At 41.4% G+C, this 23,505-nt stretch overlaps 1 protein-coding gene across 2 annotated transcripts; it reads right to left on the bottom strand.

Annotated features, from left to right (window-relative positions):
- Positions 1 to 207: 207 nt before the first annotated feature.
- Positions 208 to 15,627, bottom strand: LOC306931408 (poly(rC)-binding protein 3). Of its 2 annotated transcripts, XM_079512806.1 has the most exons (14): positions 15,361 to 15,627; positions 13,771 to 13,811; positions 12,058 to 12,167; positions 10,647 to 10,670; positions 10,488 to 10,520; positions 9,894 to 10,010; positions 9,549 to 9,680; positions 7,085 to 7,213; positions 6,562 to 6,651; positions 4,395 to 4,436; positions 3,848 to 3,926; positions 2,712 to 2,764; positions 2,102 to 2,271; positions 208 to 1,655 (listed from the first exon to the last, which is right to left on the bottom strand). In XM_079512806.1, exons 3-14 carry the CDS (start codon positions 12,133 to 12,135, stop codon positions 1,316 to 1,318), a joined length of 1,287 nt encoding a protein of 428 aa, XP_079368932.1. In that variant the 5' UTR covers positions 12,136 to 12,167; positions 13,771 to 13,811; positions 15,361 to 15,627; the 3' UTR covers positions 208 to 1,315. The 2 variants fall into 2 exon arrangements, with proteins under 2 accessions (XP_079368932.1, XP_079368933.1); XM_079512807.1 differs by lacking the exons at positions 208 to 1,655; positions 3,848 to 3,926 and having other exon boundaries at positions 2,156 to 2,271.
- Between the last annotated feature and the right edge of the window lie 7,878 nt (positions 15,628 to 23,505).

Below are 23,505 nucleotides of genomic sequence, written 5' to 3'. Positions count from 1 at the left end.
AAAGTTCTATTTATTCTGTATTTGACAATGGGGGGGGTAAACGCATGCTGAAAAAAAACACATGAATAAAACATACATTTGTTACAATAATTGCTCAGCAGCCATCAATGGCAGACACTGGTGAGCAGAACAAAGGTCTGAAGATTTCACTCATTCACTCATTTAGGTTCCAGAACCCCACCCCACACCCCCTCCCCCTGCAAAAAAAAAAAGCTAGCATGAAGAAAGTGACACACATAACATGAGTTAGTTATAGGCGCCAGTCCCGCTTTATAGGATTATAGTGTTGAGTCAAATCCACAAGAATCCAATGTGGGCTTTTGGATAATCCCGTCAGAACGGCAACTGTGCAACGCTCGCTACTACAGTACACCCAAGCCTGTTACCATTGATGAGACCCTATTGAAGGAAAAGGATGAGATTTGACAGAAGAACAGAGGAAGAAGCGCAATAATCCCTATTAAATAAAAAACGTCACAATTATTTCTACATGACTAAACAACTCTGTCAACAGCATGTGAAATGTCAAATGCCTTGTTTAAACAAAAAAAAGGAATATAAACTATTTACACAGATACAAAACTAGGTTTTTCTTTTTCCTTTCTTTCTTTTTTGCTGTTTTTGCCAATGGAAAAGATATATTAATGAGCATATAGGCTACTCTTTCACAGAACCATAACCCATTAGAATAATATCACATATCATATTTAAAAACCCAATACATGTAAGCCTGTCCAAGTGACCATGAATATGCATACAAAAGTGCTATGCATGTCTGTGAGGTGAGACTGAGGTAACATGAAGCTCTGCTCCCAGTTACAGTTCATCAATAATTGATGAGGGATATTTTTCATATCATCCTCCATCAATATGTTAATTAACCTAAAAGTCTGATTGTGACATTTTTCCCTGATTAATGTAAAGTATGTGCTGCTTTGCTAAGTTAGTGGAGCGATAGGACCTGCACAGCAAAATCCATTTTTACATTCTAAGAAAGTAAAAATAGATCCGTACGTCGACCCTTGCAGGTTCCATTTTTATATACTGTCAGTTAAATTAATGCTTAGGATTTTACTGTGCGGTAGCTGGTATATGTTTGAAATATGAATTATTGCTTGGGCATATTCACATTATGACATTGATGAGTGATACCAGAACCACAACTGCAATGGACCAGCCTGAACAATCAAATCTTCAGAGATCATTTTATCCATTTGTAAATCTGAGAGTATATCAGAGGGACCCCTATGGGTCCATTTGTTTACTCTCAGTGTTATTGACACTGATGACTGATGACATTATACTATAGTGCATATCAATAAGGAGCAAACTTCTGCCGATCAGACTTTTTCACGTAAGGGGATAGACCTTGTGCTAGACCGGCGGCCGCTGCAGGGTGGACGGCCAGGTAAGGGAAAGATTTCATGCCAAGCAGGCTGGAAAGTGGGACGGCGTAGTGCGAGGTTTGCATGGTCGGCATGGCGGAGGGAGAGTGGACGTTAATGGCGGTGGGGACTTGGGCTTGGGCGGCGGCCAGGACCGCCATAGAGGTAGGAGAGACAGTGGGAGCGGAGTGAGGGAAGCCCATGTTGAGGTCGACTGCACCAGGGCTGGCGGCGGAAGCAGCCTGCATGGTGTATTTAGCCATCTCTAAGCTGCAGGCGAGACAAACCCGAGGGTCGCATGATCGCAGACATGGGGAGAGGGAGGGAGGGGGGAACAGGGTGAGATGAGGTAGTGGTGGGGGGTCCAGTGAAGGCGTTAAAAGGTTGGGGGCAAATTAAAAAGAGACAGGGAAGAAATGGGTGAGACAAAAGGAGAGGGGAGGTGAGAGAAAGAGGAAACAACATAAGAATCAAAGAAGGAATGTTAACGTGTTAAACAAAATAATAAAATAAAGGATTTTCATGCTAAGAATGGAGTGCAGTGAACCGGAACGAATCCGACCGTATACCTCAAGCAAAACAAATCCTACCCTGCCTTGCAGAATATATTCAGTGTTTTTTTCTTTGGTTTGGTCTTATCTGACATTCAGCAGTGTGACTGTGAACTGAAGCCCTAGCTGCTGGGGACCATGTCTATAACCTCTGGAATGTCTTACCTGGCGTTGATGAGGTACTGGGCCACGCTGATGCTGGCCGGCGAGCCAGTGATCGTGACTTGGCGCATGGCTGAGCCATCAGTGGCGCTGGCGATTTTTATGTGAGCTCCAGAGACCTGGCGGATCTCATTGATCTTGCTGCCTTGTCTTCCTATTATGCAGCCAATAAACTGAGGGGAAAACAAGACCAACAATTTAAACTAAAGTCATACTGTCTGTCGCTGCTGTTTCCCTACCAAAACCTTACAAACCTGCTAGAGTCAGACCGGCAGGGAAGCAACAATGGAGTATTGTACAATGTTTTTTCCCCCCCTTCTTCTCGAAATACCAAGAATAGGTACAACGTTAGCATGATCGTTTATCATGATTCTGAAACAGCTACTGTAGTATTCCAGGATGTACAGTATATGTCGCATACTAAGCCCTTATCACTATACGGTTGTCTGATATGATAAGCCAGAATACTGGGTTTCAGCAGAACTGCTTTTAATGCATTGTTATCGTATAACTTATTAGAATGTATAGTGTTCTTCTGTATAATGTTCTTCATATAATTTATGGTAATTTATCGTCGAAATACATTTTAGTGTAGCACAATTACATCACTTACATCGTTAGGTATTGCGAGCTCTTGTGAAGTTGTGGGGACAGATGCTTCCATACCTACAGTACAAAATAGAAGGAATGGTAACATTTATTTGGAAACATTTGTAAAAGGGTAAACATAAGTACAAACATAATACATATAGTAGAAACCTTCTCACATTACCACAGTTAATTATAACAGTGTTTATCTTAATAAAAAACTGCATATTTTCCATATAGATTTAATGATGTTACCACACTATTCCTACCCACTGTGTAATGTTTTCCAGCTCAGTTAGTGGCGGTGACGTACATGAGTATATGGGATAGGCTAGGACGGTCAGGAACGGTTGGTTTGGCCATGAAGATGTTAGATTTAGAGGAGAGATGATGCAGAGGGGTATCAAGGATGGGGTTGAAAGAGATGATTTTGGAAAGAGGGATATACTGGGCAAATTTAGAAATAGAATTCCAAATCTGAAAATATTTAGAAACTGTAAATTATGTCTGGCTTTGCGTAGAAGTGTCCTTTACTCAATAAAAACTAAGCTATGATGACTAAAACTAAGACTAGTAAATATACTGACAATTTCAAAGATACATTTTTCAATTGGTTACATGCTGAAAATAGCTAGATCGGCTAATTTCAGCAAGTGTAAATGTGACTAAAACTAAATGAAAGCTATTCAAAAGACTATGACTAAAATAAAAAATCTAAATTTGCTGTCAAAAACAACACTGTTGAGCAAGCAGTTTGGTGCCTTGAATGGTACATCTGCGGTGTGTGTGAACAGGCGAATCACATTATAAAGTGCTTTGGAGGAATGTATTAAAGAAAAGCACACCATTTACATAGATAAATAATTAATTACCGACTAGGACACTGACTTATAAAACGACTAAAAATTCCATCGTATATATTTTTTCCATCGTATATGCAAGTGGAAATAAATAATTATCTGAACTGAATCTCTAAAAAAGTATCCGATAGAATACCAATAGACAACGTAACCTGAGAGATGATGGAATGAGACTTGTCCGCAACGCGAAGCAAAAAAAAGAAGGGGTGTTTTTTGATGGTTTGATTGAAACAAAAGAGGACAAAAGAGAAGAGGGACAGATGGACTTCCCCCCCAGGGAGCCGTCATGGTGGGTACGTACCAGGGAAGGTGGGGTTGTTCTGCCCAAGGGAAGGGAAGGGGATATGCTGCATAGAGGCCAACTGGTGAAGCTTGGTCAACTGCAGGGTAGGAAGGAAGTTAGAACTAACCAATCAGACTGGATTATTTCAGTGTGGAGCTAACATCTATTAGAATAGAATACAAGAGCTGAAGTTTAACAAATACATCAACGATCACAGTGTGGATTGGAATGGAAAGAAACTGCGTTTTCTGATGGAGCTCCTGACTTGTCACAGCAGTTAACCTAACAACCCTACTTGTAACTGTAACTATAGGGATAATCGATCAAGGGACAGACAAACTTGTGTACTTCTAGTCGTTTTTTCCCACATTCACTGTAAACAAATCACACTCCTAATGTTTGTTAGGGTGGGTTAGTAATGTTGATAGTGTAGATCAAGGTTGTTAGAATTTCATTTTCGCCGGGTGGGGGTAGACGGGGCTTAGTGGTGGCTTGCTTGGAAGGAGTGGGCATGATGAGTAACGTTAAGGTCACATGGGGTAGGTGATAAAACAAACAGACTTACATCTTGATGCGGAAAGGCATATTGGCCTGGAATCGCAAAGGCCTAGAATAAATACGAGAAGAGATATGGTTATTATGTCATCATCATACTACTGTCAAATTATGTTTACCATGTTGCCTAATATACCCAGGGCTGTGTCATTCATGGGGTGCAGAAGTCACAAGGAACATTTTCGTGATTGTGGTTGTCCCCTGTGGGCAGAAGTGAAGCCGTATAGGACCCTCAACATGCGACTGCAATTTGAGAATGATTGGATGTCACGTTCATGATAATATGTTTTTTTATTTGTAAGAAATATAGGCTCCGGCCACAATTTTGTGGCTTGTCATTGTCACATGACTCACAAGACCATTTCAAAGTCAAAGTCGTATGATTTGTCACACGTTACCGCAGTGAAATTTGTTCTCTGCATTTGACCCATCTGTTGGAGCAGTGAGCCACAGCCAAGGAGCGGTGAGCTGCAGCCATGCCGCGCTCGGGATTCATTTGATTAGTTGATTTGACCCCCCAATCCAACCCTTTGATGCTGAGTGCCAAGCAGGGAGGCAATGCGGGTCCCATTTTTACAGTCTTTGGTATGACCCGGCCGGGGATCGAACCCCGACCTTCCAGTTTCAGGGCAGACACTCTAACCACAAGGCCACTGTCTGGTTTGTACCTAATTTGGTACCTAGTAATTTGGTTTCTGCAACAAACAGTGATATTTGTAGCATTTTTGGTACACCCTGTGGGTGGAAGTGAAATTGCTTTTTGCTTTACATTATGGAGGCCCCTCAATGTTTAATTAAAATGTGGGGTACTGTAGATCAGACAACTTGTGATTTGTGGCATTTTTGCAAAGTGGTCTGTGAAAGTGCCATGACGCAGATTTAAAATGGCCTTTTTCTTGACCTACTGGGAGTGTGCATATTATAAGTATTACGTGGTTAGCTGTCCACATGGCTCTTATCTCTAAACATTGAATTGTAATTAAGGGTGCGTTCGGAAATGCGCACCAGGAGCGCACTCTCTTATTAGTTTGCATTGCTCAGTGCGCAAGTGTAAAGGTCATCCAATTATTCTATTTCGCTACTCTTTGACTGAGTACAGAAATCCAATAGTATAAAATGCATGATAGGGTACATATCGGATAATTGTACCAAACAGAGAAGACTGCATGGGTAGTCCATAAAAAACGTCCATAAAATAACAAAAATGTGAATCACCTCATATTTTTTGTTCTATAGCAAAAAATAGTTTCACAATGAAGAAAAAAGGAGGAAAAATCACTCACATATGACGAATTGGTCTGTAAAAAAAAGAAAAAAAATAGCATATCTACAATCTCACAATTCGTGCAGCATTTTGAGCTTGTCTACATCAGCTATTAGGTTATTAACAGCAGAGCATTCATTACCATATAATTACACAGATGTGTCCCTCTAGTGGTCATATATGGTTACATGTTTGACTTTAATTTGTGATCTTGTCAAATGGGTCTTTCACCTAGATATTGTCATAAAGTCATTAGTTACACCATGCAAGTCAGTGTTGTGTTGTGTGTTGTGTTGTGTTTGGCAGCAAATTTCTTATTTTAGTTTTAGTCATAGTCTCTTGAATAGTTTTCGCTTAGTTTTTTGTCACATTTTAGTCACCTGGAATGTTCTAGTGTTAATCCAGTTTTAGTCGACTAAATGTCATACGATTTTAGTCGACTAAATCTACAGTTGATTTAGTCGACTAAAATGTGTTTTGACAGGCCTTGATGTCGTTGTAATGGCAGATTTTAGACTTTGGTTGCATGCTGAAAATAGCAGATCTACAATCTCAACGCGTCGCAGCGCGACGCGTCGCAGCGCGACTGGATCTCTTGTCCACTAGTCAATCCCTAACATTTTAGTCTAGTTTTTATTTGTTGACGAAATTGTCAGTATATTTAGTCTTAGTTTTAGTCATCATAGATTCATTTTAGTCAGTGAAAAAAGGTAGTCGACGAACATTTTTCGTCTTTAGTTTTAGTCGACTAAAACAACACTGATGCAAGTCATTCATATTTGCATCCACGTGACTGCCACATGTGCACTATACAACATGACTATAATGCTTAATGTTTAATACCGCTGTACGATAGTGCATCAGGCCTGGGATTCTATCACTGATCATCACGTAACAAAGAGAAGGTACTTACTGGTGCCACGTGCTGTTGTGCTAATACGCCGTGGTTTCCTCCAGGCATGGCCTTGGGCCGATATGGAATGGTGGCTCCCTTTGGAGGTGACTAATGATAAAATCACACAGACCACAGGTTACAGTAGCAGGAGGAAGGAAGTAGTGTGTGTGTGTGTAGTGTGCCTGTCAGAGGGAAATCTTGCAACTCCAGCAGCAATTTTAATGCCCTTCCTTGAGCCAAGTGTTTACAAGGTCTGTTATTGTTTGACAAACTTAATGGTCGTATGGGCCCATGAGACCCATTCAAAACCTACATAAAAGTCTCAAAAAATGCATGGTTGTCAACCTGAAAATGTGGCTGTTTTTCTATTTGACAGAAACGCCAGCTTTTTGAAGGACACAGTCCGGCCCCGGGCCATAAGCCTGCAGCTAAGAGTGAAAGTGACTCATATACTGCTGCATCTTCATCAAAGTGACAGATATGATAGCTCTACACAAAGCTCTTCAAAATGAAAATCTTTTCCTCTCTCACAAGTACTTACCTCCAGCATGACAGAGCAGATGTGTCTCACACACTGAGTGATGGCCTGCGGAGTGCCAGAGATAGTCACAGCTCTCTCTGTGGAGTCAGGCAGCATGTCTCCCGCCACCTGCACCTGGGCACCTGTGGTCTTCATATTTCCATGGCACAAGAAGAAAAGAAGTATTGGGGAAAAGGGACAATTATCATTTAACCCCTGCTGGAAAGGCTATAGGCATGCCGAAAAAGACAGTGGCAGGGGTGGCCTAAAGGTTACACAAGTGCACTTCTGCAGTTCTGAACAAGCAGGAAAAATCTGGATGGGGGTCAATAACCAACACTCACCCCTCTCTAAACATCAAGTGCTTTTGAGCAAGGCATGTGTGTGAGGCCCATACATACTCGGCCATTAGATTACAAAAGATCCGTATAGGGAGCGGACAAAACGGAGGGGGAGAGAAATTTCACATGTTTTGTCTGTGTATTTCTTTTTCTCCGTTGCCGACTGTTCCCAATCCGACGTACGTTACTGATCGGCCCCGATTTCCGATCACGTGATCGGATCGGATCGGGACAACCGTAGTTACGGTGGGTGTTGGTTGTACCCCCTGGAGACATTTGACACAAGCATACACAAGTACCGAAAGTAGCGTATTATATGAAAGTATGCATGCAGACGTAAAAAGCGTACGTGCGCTCCTCGCCCCAAATGCACAATAAAGTACTGTCTCCTATGAAGCAGGGTGCTGCCTTAGAGTATAAATATAATAATATATACTCTAAGGGTGCTGCCTTAGAGTATAAATATAATAATAATATATACTCTAAGGGTGCTGCCTTAGAGTATAAATATAATAATAATATATACTCTAAGGGTCCTGCCTTAGAGTATAAATATAATAATATACTCTAAGGGTGCTGCCTTAGAGTATAAATATAATAATATATACTCTAAGGGTGCTGCCTTAGAGTATAAATATAATATATATACTCTAAGGGTGCTGCCTTAGAGTATAAATATAATAATATATACTCTAAGGGTGCTGCCTTAGAGTATAAATATAAGGGTGCTGCTGACAAAGATAGCACTCCAAGAAAAGAACACAAGACTGCATGAAGTAGGGCAGTGGTTTTCAACCAGTGGTCCTTTAGGGAATTCCAGGTTGTCCCCAACTAAATGATGGAGAGAGTTTTACCTAGATTTTTACCCAGATCATTGCATGTCCTTTTCCTGTTTTAGTCGCTCCTTTGCTCTCTTGATGCTCTCTTGTTGTGTTTTTGTTGTGTTTTTGCTCTTTCTTGTTATATTTTTGCTCTTTCTGTGAAGCACTTTGAACTGCACTCGTTGTCTGGGTGCTGCCTTAGAGTATAAATATAATAATATATACTCTAAGGGTGCTGCCTTAGAGTATAAATATAATAATAATATATACTCTAAGGGTGCTGCCTTAGAGTATAAATATAATAATAATATATACTCTAAGGGTCCTGCCTTAGAGTATAAATATAATAATATACTCTAAGGGTGCTGCCTTAGAGTATAAATATAATAATATATACTCTAAGGGTGCTGCCTTAGAGTATAAATATAATATATATACTCTAAGGGTGCTGCCTTAGAGTATAAATATAATAATATATACTCTAAGGGTGCTGCCTTAGAGTATAAATATAAGGGTGCTGCTGACAAAGATAGCACTCCAAGAAAAGAACACAAGACTGCATGAAGTAGGGCAGTGGTTTTCAACCAGTGGTCCTTTAGGGAATTCCAGGTTGTCCCCAACTAAATGATGGAGAGAGTTTTACCTAGATTTTTACCCAGATCATTGCATGTCCTTTTCCTGTTTTAGTCGCTCCTTTGCTCTCTTGATGCTCTCTTGTTGTGTTTTTGTTGTGTTTTTGCTCTTTCTTGTTATATTTTTGCTCTTTCTGTGAAGCACTTTGAACTGCACTCGTTGTCTGAAATGTGCTATATAAATAAAGATTGATTGATTGATTGATTGATTGATTGATTGATTGAGAGTTGGTAACCAAATGGACCCTTATAGAGCTTTAACTCTTGAGAGACAGGTATTAGTCAAAAGGGAGACATCGAAGAGGAAGGATGTATGGGGAAGTCAACATATGGAATGTCAGAGCAGGTCAGCTCCATATATGGAGATCTAAGGGTTTGAGGTTTGAGGTCAGATGTAGAGTTGCTGACCAATATTGATGACATCAGGGATCTCCATATATGGGCTTAATATTGATGTCACGTGATGTCACGAGGCATGACCATAATCATGCCTGGCGGTGACTGACTGACTGACTGACTGACTGACTCACTGACTGACTGACTCACTGACTCACTGACTGACTGACTGACTGACTGACTGACGGACTGACGGGAAATGCACGATTTCATAGTAAATGCGAACTGCGGCCGCAATAAATGTCTCTGCTTGGGTCAGGGGAATAAAAAAACGAATGAATAATATGTCTCCTACCTCTCTAATCTCTTTGATCTTGGAGCCTCCTTTGCCAATCAGTGAGCCACACTGGCTCCCCGGGAACACCAGGCGAAGTGTCACAGGTGGCTTGCTTGTCACGTTGCTGTTTATCATTGCTGCAGTAATATCCTGGGGGAGAGTTAAGACAAATATGCTTTATTTTCAGGCCTGGAGAAATTTCAGATTTATTTACCCTGAGTCTTTATTTATACTGTTGCAAAATTGGCAAAAGTCACATCCACTATAAATGTCTAAATGTGTTTTGACCCTCGGGTCAACCTATGCCATTTAATTTATTAAAGATGCAGAACTTTTGACTTTCCATTTATTTTGTCAACGTACCTCCTCAAACTTTTCTGCGATCATAGCGAAAGCTCTGAAGAGTCCTTCGGTAGGTCCAGTAATGGTAACTATCCTCTCAGGGGAGGAACCTTCTGATATGTTGATACGTGCACCACTCTGTAAATACACATTTAACCTGTCACAACGAGGAATATCGCTTTCATTTGCTGTGACTCACATGCCAAAGCAATGACTTGAGTTCATAAAGCATTCAGGTGACTATAGGCTACTGTGTGTGAAGACATGTGATTTTCAATAAAAACAAGACAGGGTTTAATAATGTCACGCGCGTGGAACTCTATATGGGCAAATATTTGATGACATGTGGAAATCCATACTTTGTTCAGGTTGTGCTATACGCCTGAGCGCCTCATCTAACTAACAGGCAGGACAAAAAGAAGCACACGGGCAGTTGAAGCCTTTTTATTTCAGATGCAGACTAAGGTTTCAATATTATATCTTCATCAGAGACTTTGATGATTAAGTTGAAATAACGAAATAGTCTAGTCTAGTCTGCAATAAAAAAAAGGCTTCAATTGCCTGAGTGCTCCCTGTACTCTTTCTTCAATAAATAGTTGTTAGTGCCCAACTCACCTCCTCTCTCATTTTCTTAACTGTTTCCCCCTTCTGGAATCACGCAGAATCATGCAAAATAAAGTATATGAGATATTTTACAAACATAGTGTAACAACAAATGTAGATGTAGATCCATATAGATCGTGGATAGATAGATTGTATAATTAAGATACATACCTTCCCAATTATGCTGCCCACTTCCTGTTATCAAGGAGATGAGAAAGATTGGTTATATTGCTATATACATTGTATTATTAAAATAATAAACGATAAATTATCCAAAAATATAGTATAACAACAATTTGGGAAAACAAGTTAAATATATATATTTCTTTAAGGTCACATATTATACTCATTTTCAAGTTAATATAGGTCTCTGAGGTCCCCAAAACTTTTTAACAAGCTTTTTTCTGGACAGGCTGTTTCTGGCAAATGCCCCATTGTGAAACTGGCTGCTGGTCCCCTGCTTGCATGCCCCATTCTGAAACTGTTTCCCTCTAGTTCTCATCCACTGGTCATGACCCTGATCTAAAACAATACTCCACGTAGCTTCTGTGCAGTTCTCATCTGCCCCTCGAATGGGTGGAGAAACTGGAGATACCGAGGAGGGATTCTTTTAACGAGTCCCCTCCTGACATATAGTAGGAGGAGGTCAAATCGTGTCTTGTTGAATAATTGAATCGCCATGTTTTCTGACCTAGCCAATGAACCCACAACAAGAAAGTTTGTGTTACTTAGCACATCAGAGACCAGCTCTGTGGCCTTGTGTTAGTGTCTGCCCTGAGACTGGGAGGTCTCAGGTGGGCAAAGAGCAATGCAATGCCTCCCTGCTTGGCACTGACCTATGTGCCACAAGGCTTGGGAACTGTTGGTTCACTTATTCTTTCTTTTCAAAATCTTTTTATTTCCGTTTTATAACAGTATGGGTGTCAAGTCACAGGTTCATAGAAAAAATAAAAATAAAATATCAGATTTTAGTATCAGTGACTGAGGTAAACAAACGTAGCCTACTGTATGAATGAAATGGATGAAAAGAAAACAAAGGCAAAACATGCCTCTTCAAGACAAAAGAAAAACATTTTCTCCCCTTCAAGTCCCAATTTAGTATAGCCAATTCCCAATTCCCCAGCCTCTCTACAAGTACTCCATCTCTGCTAACCCCCACAATCAGTCATTGGGAGGGTGAAGAAAGCCTCGGGTCTCCTCCGATACCCTACAAGCCAACATCTTCTTTACACCCGACAGTGAAAGGTCTCACTAGGGGGGCGTAACGCATGTGGAGGTACACGCTATCCCCCCCACCTCCTCCCTCCTGGTTCACTTCTTAAGGCTACTTACTTTACACCAAAGACCCAAATATAGTTTTTTTTCCCCCAGGGCAGTTCAGAAACCAGCCAAAGAAAACAGAGTAAATTCACTGTCAGAGGGCTTTCAAAGTGAGTGTTTAAATTGTCCAACACTTGTCATAAATTGTTCAACACTGTCATGTTATTGTCTGAGACAAAACTCAACTGTCTGTCTGACAGCCAAGCAGGTTAAAGCACCCCTTAAAGTTATTGAAATTGCTGTTTGACCTAAGACTGCTTACCTTCCCATGCATCAGCAGCCTCAGTGTCAACATGACGTTCAGACCCCCATCTGAAGCCATTTCTTCCTTGTCAGACATGGTCAGTGTATTCCAAGCTTCAAAAATAAACTCTGTGAAAAAGACAGTAATGGATGTGAAAGAAAATGTTAGGATATTTCGGGCTGTGTGGTAAACTTTCACCTCTAAAATGAAGAATATATCAGTGTATTAAATGTCTTCTTTAATGACTTTAATTTAAATTAAAGTCATTCATTAAAGAAAACAAAAAGTATTCCTTTGGATATTTTAACACATTATTGAGGGAACTAATGACTCATTTCAAGATTTCAAGCATTAAACCAGCATCATGTTCCCTTGTCTTTCACTTTGACCAACTCTAGACATGTGGTAGAAACTTATGCAGTTGCTTGAGTCAACATGAATGTATTCAAAATAAATCCATTTACTTATTCATTCACAGTAAGGCTCTGACACACTGTATGCTAATACTAGCTAGCATTCTACTATCCGTGATCATGTCTGTGACCGTGGCCAAGATAAGCCTTAGTCTCTATCCTGTGTGAGGAGGAGCTGTGCCGTTGGTTTTTAGCTAAATACAACTCGTGTGACTGCTGTTGATTAGATGAGTCACAAAACAGGAGCCATTTTGTTTTCTACGGGGGCTGAAGATCAAGTGACATCTGTGTGACCGTCTCCCCCAAGGAGGTTCATATAATCTCACACTGAGAGGATACAATGTCCCACTGTTCACATGTCTAATGCATCATGTTTGCAGATCGAGCCATGAAGGAATGTCTCTATGCAGGCAACATGGAGTTGCAGCCACCGTAGCATTGCATTTAAAGAGGACAGTGGTCCTGCCTGACATCCCCGGGATTCCAGGAAGTGAACTTGGCATTCATTCTTAACTACATGAACCCTAAGCGTCCCTTTTCTGGGCATGCCATAATAGGCAAACATTCTGCAACAATAGGAGCTCTACAAGTTCACAACACACCGCATCTGCGACGCTTTGTGAGTTTGTAGATTGTCTATTTTTCGTAAAGACATTTAATTGGTATAGACTAGAGGGAAAAAAGAAGGAGGCCAAGTACAAAACCCTGTGGGACCCCATCCAATGATGTTTAAGTGGTTAAAAGTGGATGATCAGTAACTGGTTCCACAAATAAGTTGCTTTTCCACAACTTTGACACTGGCTCGGCTCAATTCGACTCGCCTTTCTTGATTTTCCACTTCAGAATGGACCCCCTCTATATGTTGCTCGCTGTCATAGCAGCATAGCAGCATCATAGCTTGACTGGAAACAATATCTACTTCATCTGTACAAAAAACAACTGTTGATTCTGTCTGGCCAATCAGGAGTTTGCAGTGTTTTCATCTTTTGTTATTTATTACCTCGATGGAAGTGATACCAAAAATGTACAAGGCATACAAATTTTAAAAGATTTTTTGTTATTTTTTCATACGGGTCACAGGTAATGTGTTATACCGTGCAAAGATTTATCTATGCATTAAGACCCCTTGGAACCAGCCAAATATTGCAATGCTACAAACAAACTTCCTGAAACCATATGGAGATGTACAGTAATATAGAAGGGTCAGGCTTCTGTATAAAACAAAAATGGACCCATAGGAATATAATTATTTGTAGAGTTAAACTAACACTGGGGATTTTACTGTGCATTGTATTGATGAATCTCCTTAGATACTCACACAAATCAGTCAATAATGAGTTCTCTGCCGCCATTCCACACCTAAGAAAAGAGGTTAAAATGGGTTGGCACAAGCATGGGCATGTGATTAAGGCACTAAATCAGATATTAATACAATGAGAATCATTATCTGTGCAATGCAGGTATCCCTTAAATAAATTGCTTTCGTGAGCACATTGTGCATGGCATTTTAACAATTCTTAAAATACTGTAAATGGGAAAATAAGACCTGGATTTCTAGAAACAAGAGCTGGCTTACTGAAAAACCATCTCCTTGTACAGTCAGTACCATGTGAACATCACCAGACAGAGGTGAACAGATTTATCTACACAATAATGCTGTGTTATTTTTCTTATTTCTGTGTGTAATTGTATAGTTACAGTGTGCATCGAACAAACGGCAACATCACTGTCTAATCCTATAGGCCAGGATTTATTTAGCTAACGCTAACACCCTTTTGACCCATTTCTGTCACCTCTAACATGTCAGCGCTCACGGAAGACTTTAGAACAAAACCACAAAGAAAACATGACATTAAAACAATGTAACGCAACTCCCAACGCACTGACTATCCGAAATGTGCAGCAGGCAATAGGGCATTATTGTTAAATCAAAATCTGATGCATGTGGGGTTTTTTTTTACCGGTTTTTAGTTTTCGTTTTTGGGGGGTTATATGGAAAGTGTATTTTTGTTAATGTTAGGGCTTTTTGTTCCAATATATTTAATCACTTTACAAAACAAACAATTAAACAAATGCTGAATCATTTGAAGATAACAGCGTGGGATTACATTACACCCTCAATAATGCCACTGAATCGCAAACAAAGGATTTAAGATACTGTAGTAGCCGGTATGATTTTTCCATAAATGCAATGTTAGGCTATAATGTATACCTTATTTTATATCACATATAGTATTCTATCATAGCAATTTAGCAATTGCTACCTGCACAATAAAGTTGTTCTGTAATCCATAACTTTTCTTTTTGTGAATAACATGTTATGACCAATCTGTACGATGGAGTATGTTAGTTCAACATAACTAATGCAGTGATTGGAGGTGGTTCCCCTGTTCTATTGAGACATTATTATATCTTGTGGTCGGGTATAGGACCACTACTGATTGACAAGAGGTACTGCATGAAATGTCAGTGGACAGTATAGGACAAAGTTACCGATTGCTGCTTTAAGTTTTATTTCTGAGCTCACACACATCAAGCTACACATGGGGCCTAACGTTTTTTTCACCAGGCCATTGCATTCCACCCAAAAGGAATAGGTCTATAGGTCTTAAAGATAAAAGGATGTGACTGTTAACCAGACAAATGGGGCAAATAATCTGTCTCAAATCAAATTACAGTATAGTCTTTAGCCTAGAGTGTAATAAACCGATTGGTTTACTTTTGGATACTTTACCTTAAAATAGTTCAGAATTGTAAATGTCTACAGTATCTCAAACTCAATCCTATTCCACTGTATTCCAGCCTGCAGTATATTGTTGCAAGAAGAAATCTTAGCAGTTAAGAGCCTGTGTGTGACTGAAAGGCCTGTAATGCGACAACAATGAGTAGTATAAACTAAAGTACTGACCTTCTATTTGATTATGCTGGGTGCTCTTCTTCTGCTCGTGGTATCTTCTCAATGAATGCCCGTTCAGTTTGGAGGTTATGTATATGTTTGTCCCCTTTGTTGTCGGTTATTGGGCAGCGAGTGGACAGATGGCTCCCTGTGCCCTCAGACCGGCTGGAGTGAGGCTGGCTTTGCTATTAGTCCCTCAGCTTAGCCCAAGATAAGCCCTTATGCAGGGCAAGGGAACCCACATCTCTCGCCTAATTCTCCCTGTCAGTGTTATTGGCGTTCCTCTGAAGACAGTTCCGCCTGCTGAAGAGGCCTGAGGGTATGTCAAAGTGGATCTCCGGCGGGACACTGTCCAACTCAGAGAGGGCATGCTACTGTTGCAGACAGTACGGCAAAACGGGGAGGTCTACCATTTTGCAGACACCGAAAACATTGCAGAGACATTGCTTGGGGGGGGGGGGGGGGGGGGGTGGGGGGAAATAGAAGCGTTGTTAACTGATGTGGCCTTGTGACTAATGTCTGTGCTTGACTGCTGCACTGATCATTAGATTCTCAGAGAGCTTCCTGCTTTCCACGATGCCAGATTTTCCTCTAAAAATAAATCCCTCTGTATGAAGTCGGTGCTTTGTACAAGACAGTCGTGGCACATAAACACCCGACTAATTGAGGACCAGGGAGGGCAATGACATATTTGAGGTGTTCAGTTTTGTTAAGTACAATGTCTTCATGGGGTGCTTCGACCCCCCGCTCCCTCCACCACCCTTCCCCCACCCCACACCAAGCCCTTGTGTCCCAGTAATGAGGCCATAGTGGATACAATACAAGCCTTCTGCAGAGAAAGGGGCATTCAGTTGAGCTTCAAAACTCGCAAAGGAAATGAATCAGCGAAGCATAAGTGGCATATTTAATTACTTTTCACTGCATTGCACGAAGACAATGATGGCTGCTGTGAGCCTCATGGCAACCTCTCTCAGACTTAAGTGCTCTGGCCTTCCTACATCGAATACAACAAACTGCAGACATTAAGCTCATGTTGTAACTGTAACTTACAGTAATAATATACAATTGTAAAGTGGGTGAATTGTTTTTTTGGGATGCGGTGGGTGTGGGTTTTCTTACTTTTAAATGTATTATTACACACTAGTACTACTACTGTAAGTGCACCTTTAACACATTGCCAGTATTATTGCTAGTTATGCTTAAGTGGTATATTTCAATAGATAACATATCACAACTAAATTGTTCCGCCATTGAGTATTTTAGATGTTCTACTTCTGGCATTGCATCTGTGCACGAGCGTCAGTGTGTGTGTGTGTGTGTGTGTGTGTGTGTGTGTGTGTGTGTGTGTGTGTGTGTGTGTGTGTGTGTGTGTGTGTGTGTGTGTGTGTGTGTGTGCGCTCAAGCGCGTGTGTGTATTGTGAAAATCTCACCCACATTGTTTGCCTATACCTTCTTTGTCCATGTGTTTTCCCTCATGCAGGACGGAGGGGGACACATGAGACTCTCTGAGGACACCTACAGTATATGAAACCAGTGAGTGTCCAAATAGACGACGTTTGTTAAACCCTCCAGACTGGACCTGAGTTACAACTGTACTTTTTTTCTCCATCTACAGTCTACACCAAATCTATTTGCCAAAAACAGGGGTTCAAAACACCCCTACAAACACCACCGTTTTCACCCATCACAGGTCAACGGTCTGCAGCAACATCCTCCAGGGGCTCATGTCTGATTTTGCACTTCCTTAATGTGGTCTCCAGCTGGTCTTTGTAGCGCTTCTGTCCTCCAGCTGAGTGTGGCCCATATGGTGTAGTTGGCCATATAACACTCTGTGAGGCAAGCGGTTTGAGGGCATCCTCACTGCATGGCCTAGCAAATACCGGAGAACGCGCCAGTTTACCAAGTCGCCACGGCGAAAATTCTTCATCAATGTCTTCATCGTTATGCTAACATGCTGTCTTTATCAGTGTAGTATGTCAAACTCACAGATGTTATAGTTCATTTCCAAAGTGATCAAATTATTTTGTGCAATTAATTTATGTTAAAATCAGTTATGATGATAAAAAGGTGAGTATGTGAATACCAATGATAAGTAGGCCTACCATTTCAGGAATTGTTTACTAATGAATTACATTGTTTCGGTACTTTGGTGTTTAAACTTTTAGCATCCCTACTTTCTCTAGTGTAAACTCTAAACAACTATCCTCTCTCTCTCTAAATTCAATGCAATTTAAATGAAGGTGAAGTAAAACTAAAATGCACTAAATCGCGGCGAGTTGGTAAACTGGCGAGTTCTCCGGATACCGGCCTAGCCATCGTAGCTGGTGCTACAATCACAAATTATGGAGAACAGGTTTCCGTCCAACAGCAACGACATACTGTACAGTGTACACTGTACTGATAATTTACAATAAATCTTTATTGTAAATTATTTTATTTTGGAGACGACAGAAAGACTGAGTAATGTGTGTGCATGGGCATGAGACGCTGAAATAGACCCATTACAGACTTTGTCATAATACAGTATACATGTGTTGTGTACTGTCTATCCATTACATGTAAAGTAATGAGTAAATTTGTATTTTGAGTCCATAGATTCATAATGTTTAACAAATCTTTTTGCCAGGTGCTTGAAAAAAACGCCTGGACTACATTTGTTACTTCTCTATTAGCGACCATAAAGGCGACCTTATTGGACACTTTTTAATGATTGGCTGCCTCTAGACTGCCTTTAAGCCAATGGGAGGCATAAAAACCCATACTCTGAAGTGAACACCGCAACGTAAAGCCGTATTGGCTGCTGTTGTGTAAGGGGATAACACCAGGGACGAGTGGTAACAGAAGCTAATGTTATGAGCTATCTGGAGCTACAGGTAATATGCACCACGGAGACGGCCAAGCATGAGCAGCGCTTGCTGCACCTGGCAGTTATGACTCGAGTCATTCTTGTTTATTGTGCAATATAGAACATGAAGATAATTCACCTATGTGGCATTGCCTACATTCTCTACAATCATGTAAAATCTTTATACCTCACCCCAATAGGAATGGATAATGCCTGTTCTGTTCTGTATGTAGCTATAAACTATTTCAGGAGAGACAGTGGACAGTGGATATAGTCCACTCTGAATAATGTGTGTGGGTAACTGATTCCCTGGGGTGTAGTCACACTTCACTCTGAGTTCAGTTCGTTTGGTTCCGTCCAGACTGTTGTCTCCCACAATTTTCAAATGCTTCCGGGTGGGATGCACGATTAATCAGTAGCATAATCGGAATCGGCCATATCGGTATCGGAACGGTCTCAAAAGAATACAGATTATATAATCGGTTTTCGCCAACAAAAATAAATAATAATAAAAAATAAATCTACATTTAATTTGTGTACTCATCTCATTCAGTAGTCATTCAGTTGTGAAAACAGACAATAGGAAAATTTGTAGAAAAAAGATTATCGGAATATCGGAATCGGTCAGAATCGGTATCGGCAGATATGACCCTGCAAATAATCGGAGATCGGATATCGGTCATAATTTCATAATCGTGCACCCCTACTTCCGGGTCACACATTCGGTGATTATGGAATAGCCTAGTTGTCTGGCTACGCAAGACAAGTACCTATGTTCTCCCATCCCCAGGTTCTATGTTCCCCACCTCACAAAAAAGGTTCTTTGTTCCCTGCTTACAACAAGAAACCTAGCCCTAACCCTAAACCCTAACTATAAGGTAAGTGCTGGGGAACATATAGAACCCTGCATGGAACATAGGGATGGCCCCAAATGGGTTCCCTGAAAGGGGGGTGTGCGATATACGATATTTTTGGTTAAAGGTATAGCCTATAAGTGTTAAATAGTGCAACATTTGTTCGGTAACAGGGGTCTCCTCGTCTCTCCAGCTCTCTTTTTTTAGTCTTTGCAGACCGGGATACCAATCTTACCCAGTTAGGAGAGAGAACTCATACACTACAGGATAAATAAACAAGTTAAATTGGAAGTGATGAAACAAGATAGAATTGGAACTGGAACACTATAACATTTATGTCACTAGTGGAAGGGTTTCTGAACTGCCCACAGCCCTCCTATGAGTCACAGACTGGTTTCTGAACTGCCCGCAGCCCTCCTATATGAGACACAGACTGGTTTCTGAACTGCCCCGCAGCCCTCCTATATGAGACACAGACTGGTTTCTGAACTGCCCGCAGCCCTCCTATATGAGACACAGACTGGTTTCTGAACTGCCCCGCAGCCCTCCTATATGAGACACAGGCCCTCATTTATCAATCGAGTGTAAAATCTGCCCCAAATTCGAGTGTAGGATTCGTAGTACACCCACGTCGGGTCGGCATTTACAAAGTGATCGCAGACAGCTGTTTCTTCCTTAATTTCGTTCGGACGTTTATAAATGTGACGGCTGAAATCTATCTGGCACGCCCTATGAAATCAAGCCTCGCCCTCGTTTTTGCGACATGAACAACTGCAATACGACCTGGAAACCATGGTTACAGGGGAAAAAAAGTTATACCTGCCAAACGAAGTGCACTTTCTGACAATGCGCAGGATTCGTTTGAATCGCAGCAAAGCTTTCTGGTGTGAATGTCACCTAAGTTGCCTTGCTGCCCCCTCCCATACACACACACAGACGCACGCAACTTGTTGTATCTTAAATAAATAAACCTGCATGAATTAAATAAAGCTGTAGGACTACCCTGTCTGTTTCTCCTCTCGCTTCGCTTCCCTTGCTGCCCCCCCCGCACGCATGCACGCACATATCGCAATTTTCAAGCAACTGTCACTGTGTTGTTAGTTGTATATTAAATTATTAAAGTCTTTATTCATTTAATATACAACAAGATATATTAGTGAACGAAAACCTGAACCTGTGAACCATGAATTATATAACAAATAGGCACGCACACACGCTGCAGTTTTGCAAGGTGCATCTCCTGTCCTGTAGTCTGTCTCTCTCTATCACGGTGGTCCGTCCGTGACACCGTGACCAATTGACCATGCACGTTCGACGACAGTCTATTTAAATTGCCTCGCTGTCAACTGTCAATTATATGAATATTGTAGCCAAAACCGTAGCCTCATGTGACACTGGACAGTGGTGGTGGTGGGCTGCAGGCTGGCTTAGCCTATACTATCTCCGATGCGTTCCCACTTTCGCTGGCACGGCACATTTGGCATTCGAGCGACGCGAGGAGGAGATTGCGCATACTGTAACTCCAGAAAGACATCGGCCTGCTGTAGATTAGGCTACAGTAGGCTACCCATGTTGGGACTCTCCGCGCTGCAGCACTGCACTATAGGCTACTCTCCAAAGTCCCGTCATGGAAATATTTCAGCACAGACAGCCCAAATCCTCGCATGTATGCGCTCATCATGCAAAACACTGTTTAAATGGCTTACGCATCTAACTTGCAACATTGTTTTTAAATGCGCGATTTTAATTGCTTGCTTGTAAAGTTGGAAATCTCCTACTAATTTCCTATGACACAAAGACACATCGTTGATGTATTCCTTTACTTTTTATTTTATTTTTTACATTTAGCCCATATACATACCTATACAGTTTTATATAAACATTTTAGGAGTGAATACATATGTTTCGATGCCTGTGACAGCCTCTCAGCTGGTCAAACAATGCTGCTCCGCTGTTCTACGACAGAAAAACAGGTGAGGACAAAGCGTACGACAGCTCCCGACCAGACGTGGTTTTTGTCTTGGCACAAGATCATTTTCAAACGTTGGCGCAAATGGTAAATGCCGAAAATTGCGGTAATTTCGGCGTACACCCATATTTTGGCGTACGCACGGTTGATAAATGAGGGCCACAGACTGGTTTCTGAGTAGCCTAGAAAAAAATGGTGGCAATTGTATCATGAACATGGCCAATTATATGAAGATAGGTTGAAAAGTGGTGAAGTTGTCCTTTAACTTGAAAATCATCTACTGGGGACAAATTGTTTTGTGTGTAGGCCATTGGTTCACAAACCTTTTCATGTCAAGGACCATTTGAAAAGATATGCCAGGGATCCCCATAAGAGATTTTTTTTTTTTACGGAAGCTAGCAGTGATTCTCAACCATTTTAATTTCAATGCATTTGATGTGCAATAGGCATTTCTATCTCTGGGACCCCTTAATGTATATTGTAAAATCAAAGTTAATTTAACTCTGATAGTGTACAAATACACTCTCTGCAGAGTTTTTGATTGATTGATTGAAGAATTTATTAACAGTTTGCAGAATTTACAGTACATTTCAAGCACAAACTCAATACGAAGGCTGTTAACTGTGAGTGGACGACCCAATTAAGCATTACACTTGTTTCCAACAGGGTCCACCATGTTCAAATCATCAAAACATTTAGAGACGTACAAATAGACACTTCTATAGACAGAACAGGAATTCATCAAAAAGGAGGTAAAAAGGGAAAAGAAATATATACAGTGAGGGGAAAAAAGGGGGGGGGGGCGGGGGGGGGATTCAGATTTTACGGGGGCCAGTTTCGAATTGCAGCCATCCGTAGGTGCCCTTTGAGAGCGGTTTTGAAGGAGTCAAGGGATTCGCATGTCTTAATGACAGTTGGTAGGGCGTTCCACATTTTGGTGGCATAGGAGCGAAAATAATTTAGTCCCTTGTTTGTGCCGAATCTGGGTTGTACATGGTTCGTTGCACTCCCTCTGGTGTTGTGGGTGTGGACTTCGTTAACATTAAGGAAGTATCTAGACAGGTACATGGGTATCTTGGTGGTGTATCGAATCTTGTGGACCAGACCCATTGCAAGTTGCTGTACTCTGTCGTCGACCCTAAGCCATTCCAGCCTGTCGAAGTGGGCAGGGGTGAGGTGGGTTCGGGGGGCTAGATCAAGTAGGAGCCTGACCAGTTTGTTTTGGGAAGTCTGGAGCCTGGTTTTAAGGGCCTTTGAGGTGCTGTGGTACCAGGAGGTGCATGCATAGTCAAAGAAACCCTGTACAAGGGCTCCTGTTAAGGTCTTCAAGGTGTTTTTGTTGACCAGTGAGGAGATCCTGTAGAGGAATCTTGTTCTATGGTTGACTTTTTTGATTACGTTGGTGGCCATTTTATCACCGGAAAGATTAGCCTCCAGGATGGAACCTAGGTAGGTAATTTCATCTTTACGTGTGATAACATTGTCACCCACTCTAACCAAGAAGCCATTTGCCTTGCTGAGATTACTAATAGAGCCAAAGAGAATGGATTCAGTTTTTCCCAGGTGTAAAGATAGTTTGTTATCAGCGAGCCAGGTGCAGATTCTACCGAGTTCAGAGCTGAGGGCATTTTCAACCTGCAGTTTGTCCCTGTCCGAGACCAGCAGTGCTGAGTCATCTGCGAACAGGAACAAGTTGCAGTCACAGGCTGAAGTCATGTCGTTTACATATATTAGGAACAGTAGAGGCCCTAGTATGCTTCCTTGTGGAACGCCACAGCTCACTGGGAGGGGGGGGGACAGTGTTCCGTTCACTTCCACCATCTGTTCTCTCCCCTCCAGGTAGGATTGCATCCAGCTCACTGATGTGCTATCGAAACCAATTGCTTTTAGCTTGTTAACCAGTATGGAGTGGTTCACGGTGTCAAAAGCCTTTTGGAGGTCCAGCATGACCATGCCGCAGTATTTGCCAGCGTCCACCTCTTGTTTGATGTGGTCGCTCAAATAGAGAAGGCATGTGTCAGTGGAGTGGGATGTTCTGAAGCCAGATTGGAACTCGTACAATAATTTATTGGTGGCAAGATACTTTTCAACCTGTTCATAGACTATTTTTTCCATCACTTTCGAGATGGAACTAAGAATAGAAATAGGGCGGTAGTTGCCGGGGTCTAATTTACTCCCTTTCTTGTGCAAGGGGGTTACTTTGGCCAGTTTGAAATCTTGGGGGACCTGTCCCTGTTTGATGGAGAGGTTTACTATGTGGGTGATGATTGGAGCTATAGAGATGGCTGAGTCTCTGAGACATTTGGAGGGAATGTTGTCATGGCCTGTGGCCTTGTGGGGTTGGAGGGCACTCAGTTTCTTAATTATCTCATCAGTTGTTACCATAACTAGTTTAAAATCGTCTTTACAAACACCTAGGTTTTTGTAGAAGGTTGTAATGTGCTCTACACCAAAGAGCCCAGAGTGGGAGGGCAGTTTGTTAACCAGAG

Source organism: Electrona antarctica, assembly GCF_951216825.1.
Source record: "Electrona antarctica genome assembly, chromosome: 10".
NCBI classification, from domain to species: Eukaryota; Metazoa; Chordata; class Actinopteri; order Myctophiformes; family Myctophidae; genus Electrona; species Electrona antarctica.
The sequence above is the reverse complement of the archived record's forward strand: the minus strand, read 5'-3'. Positions and strand labels throughout refer to the sequence as shown.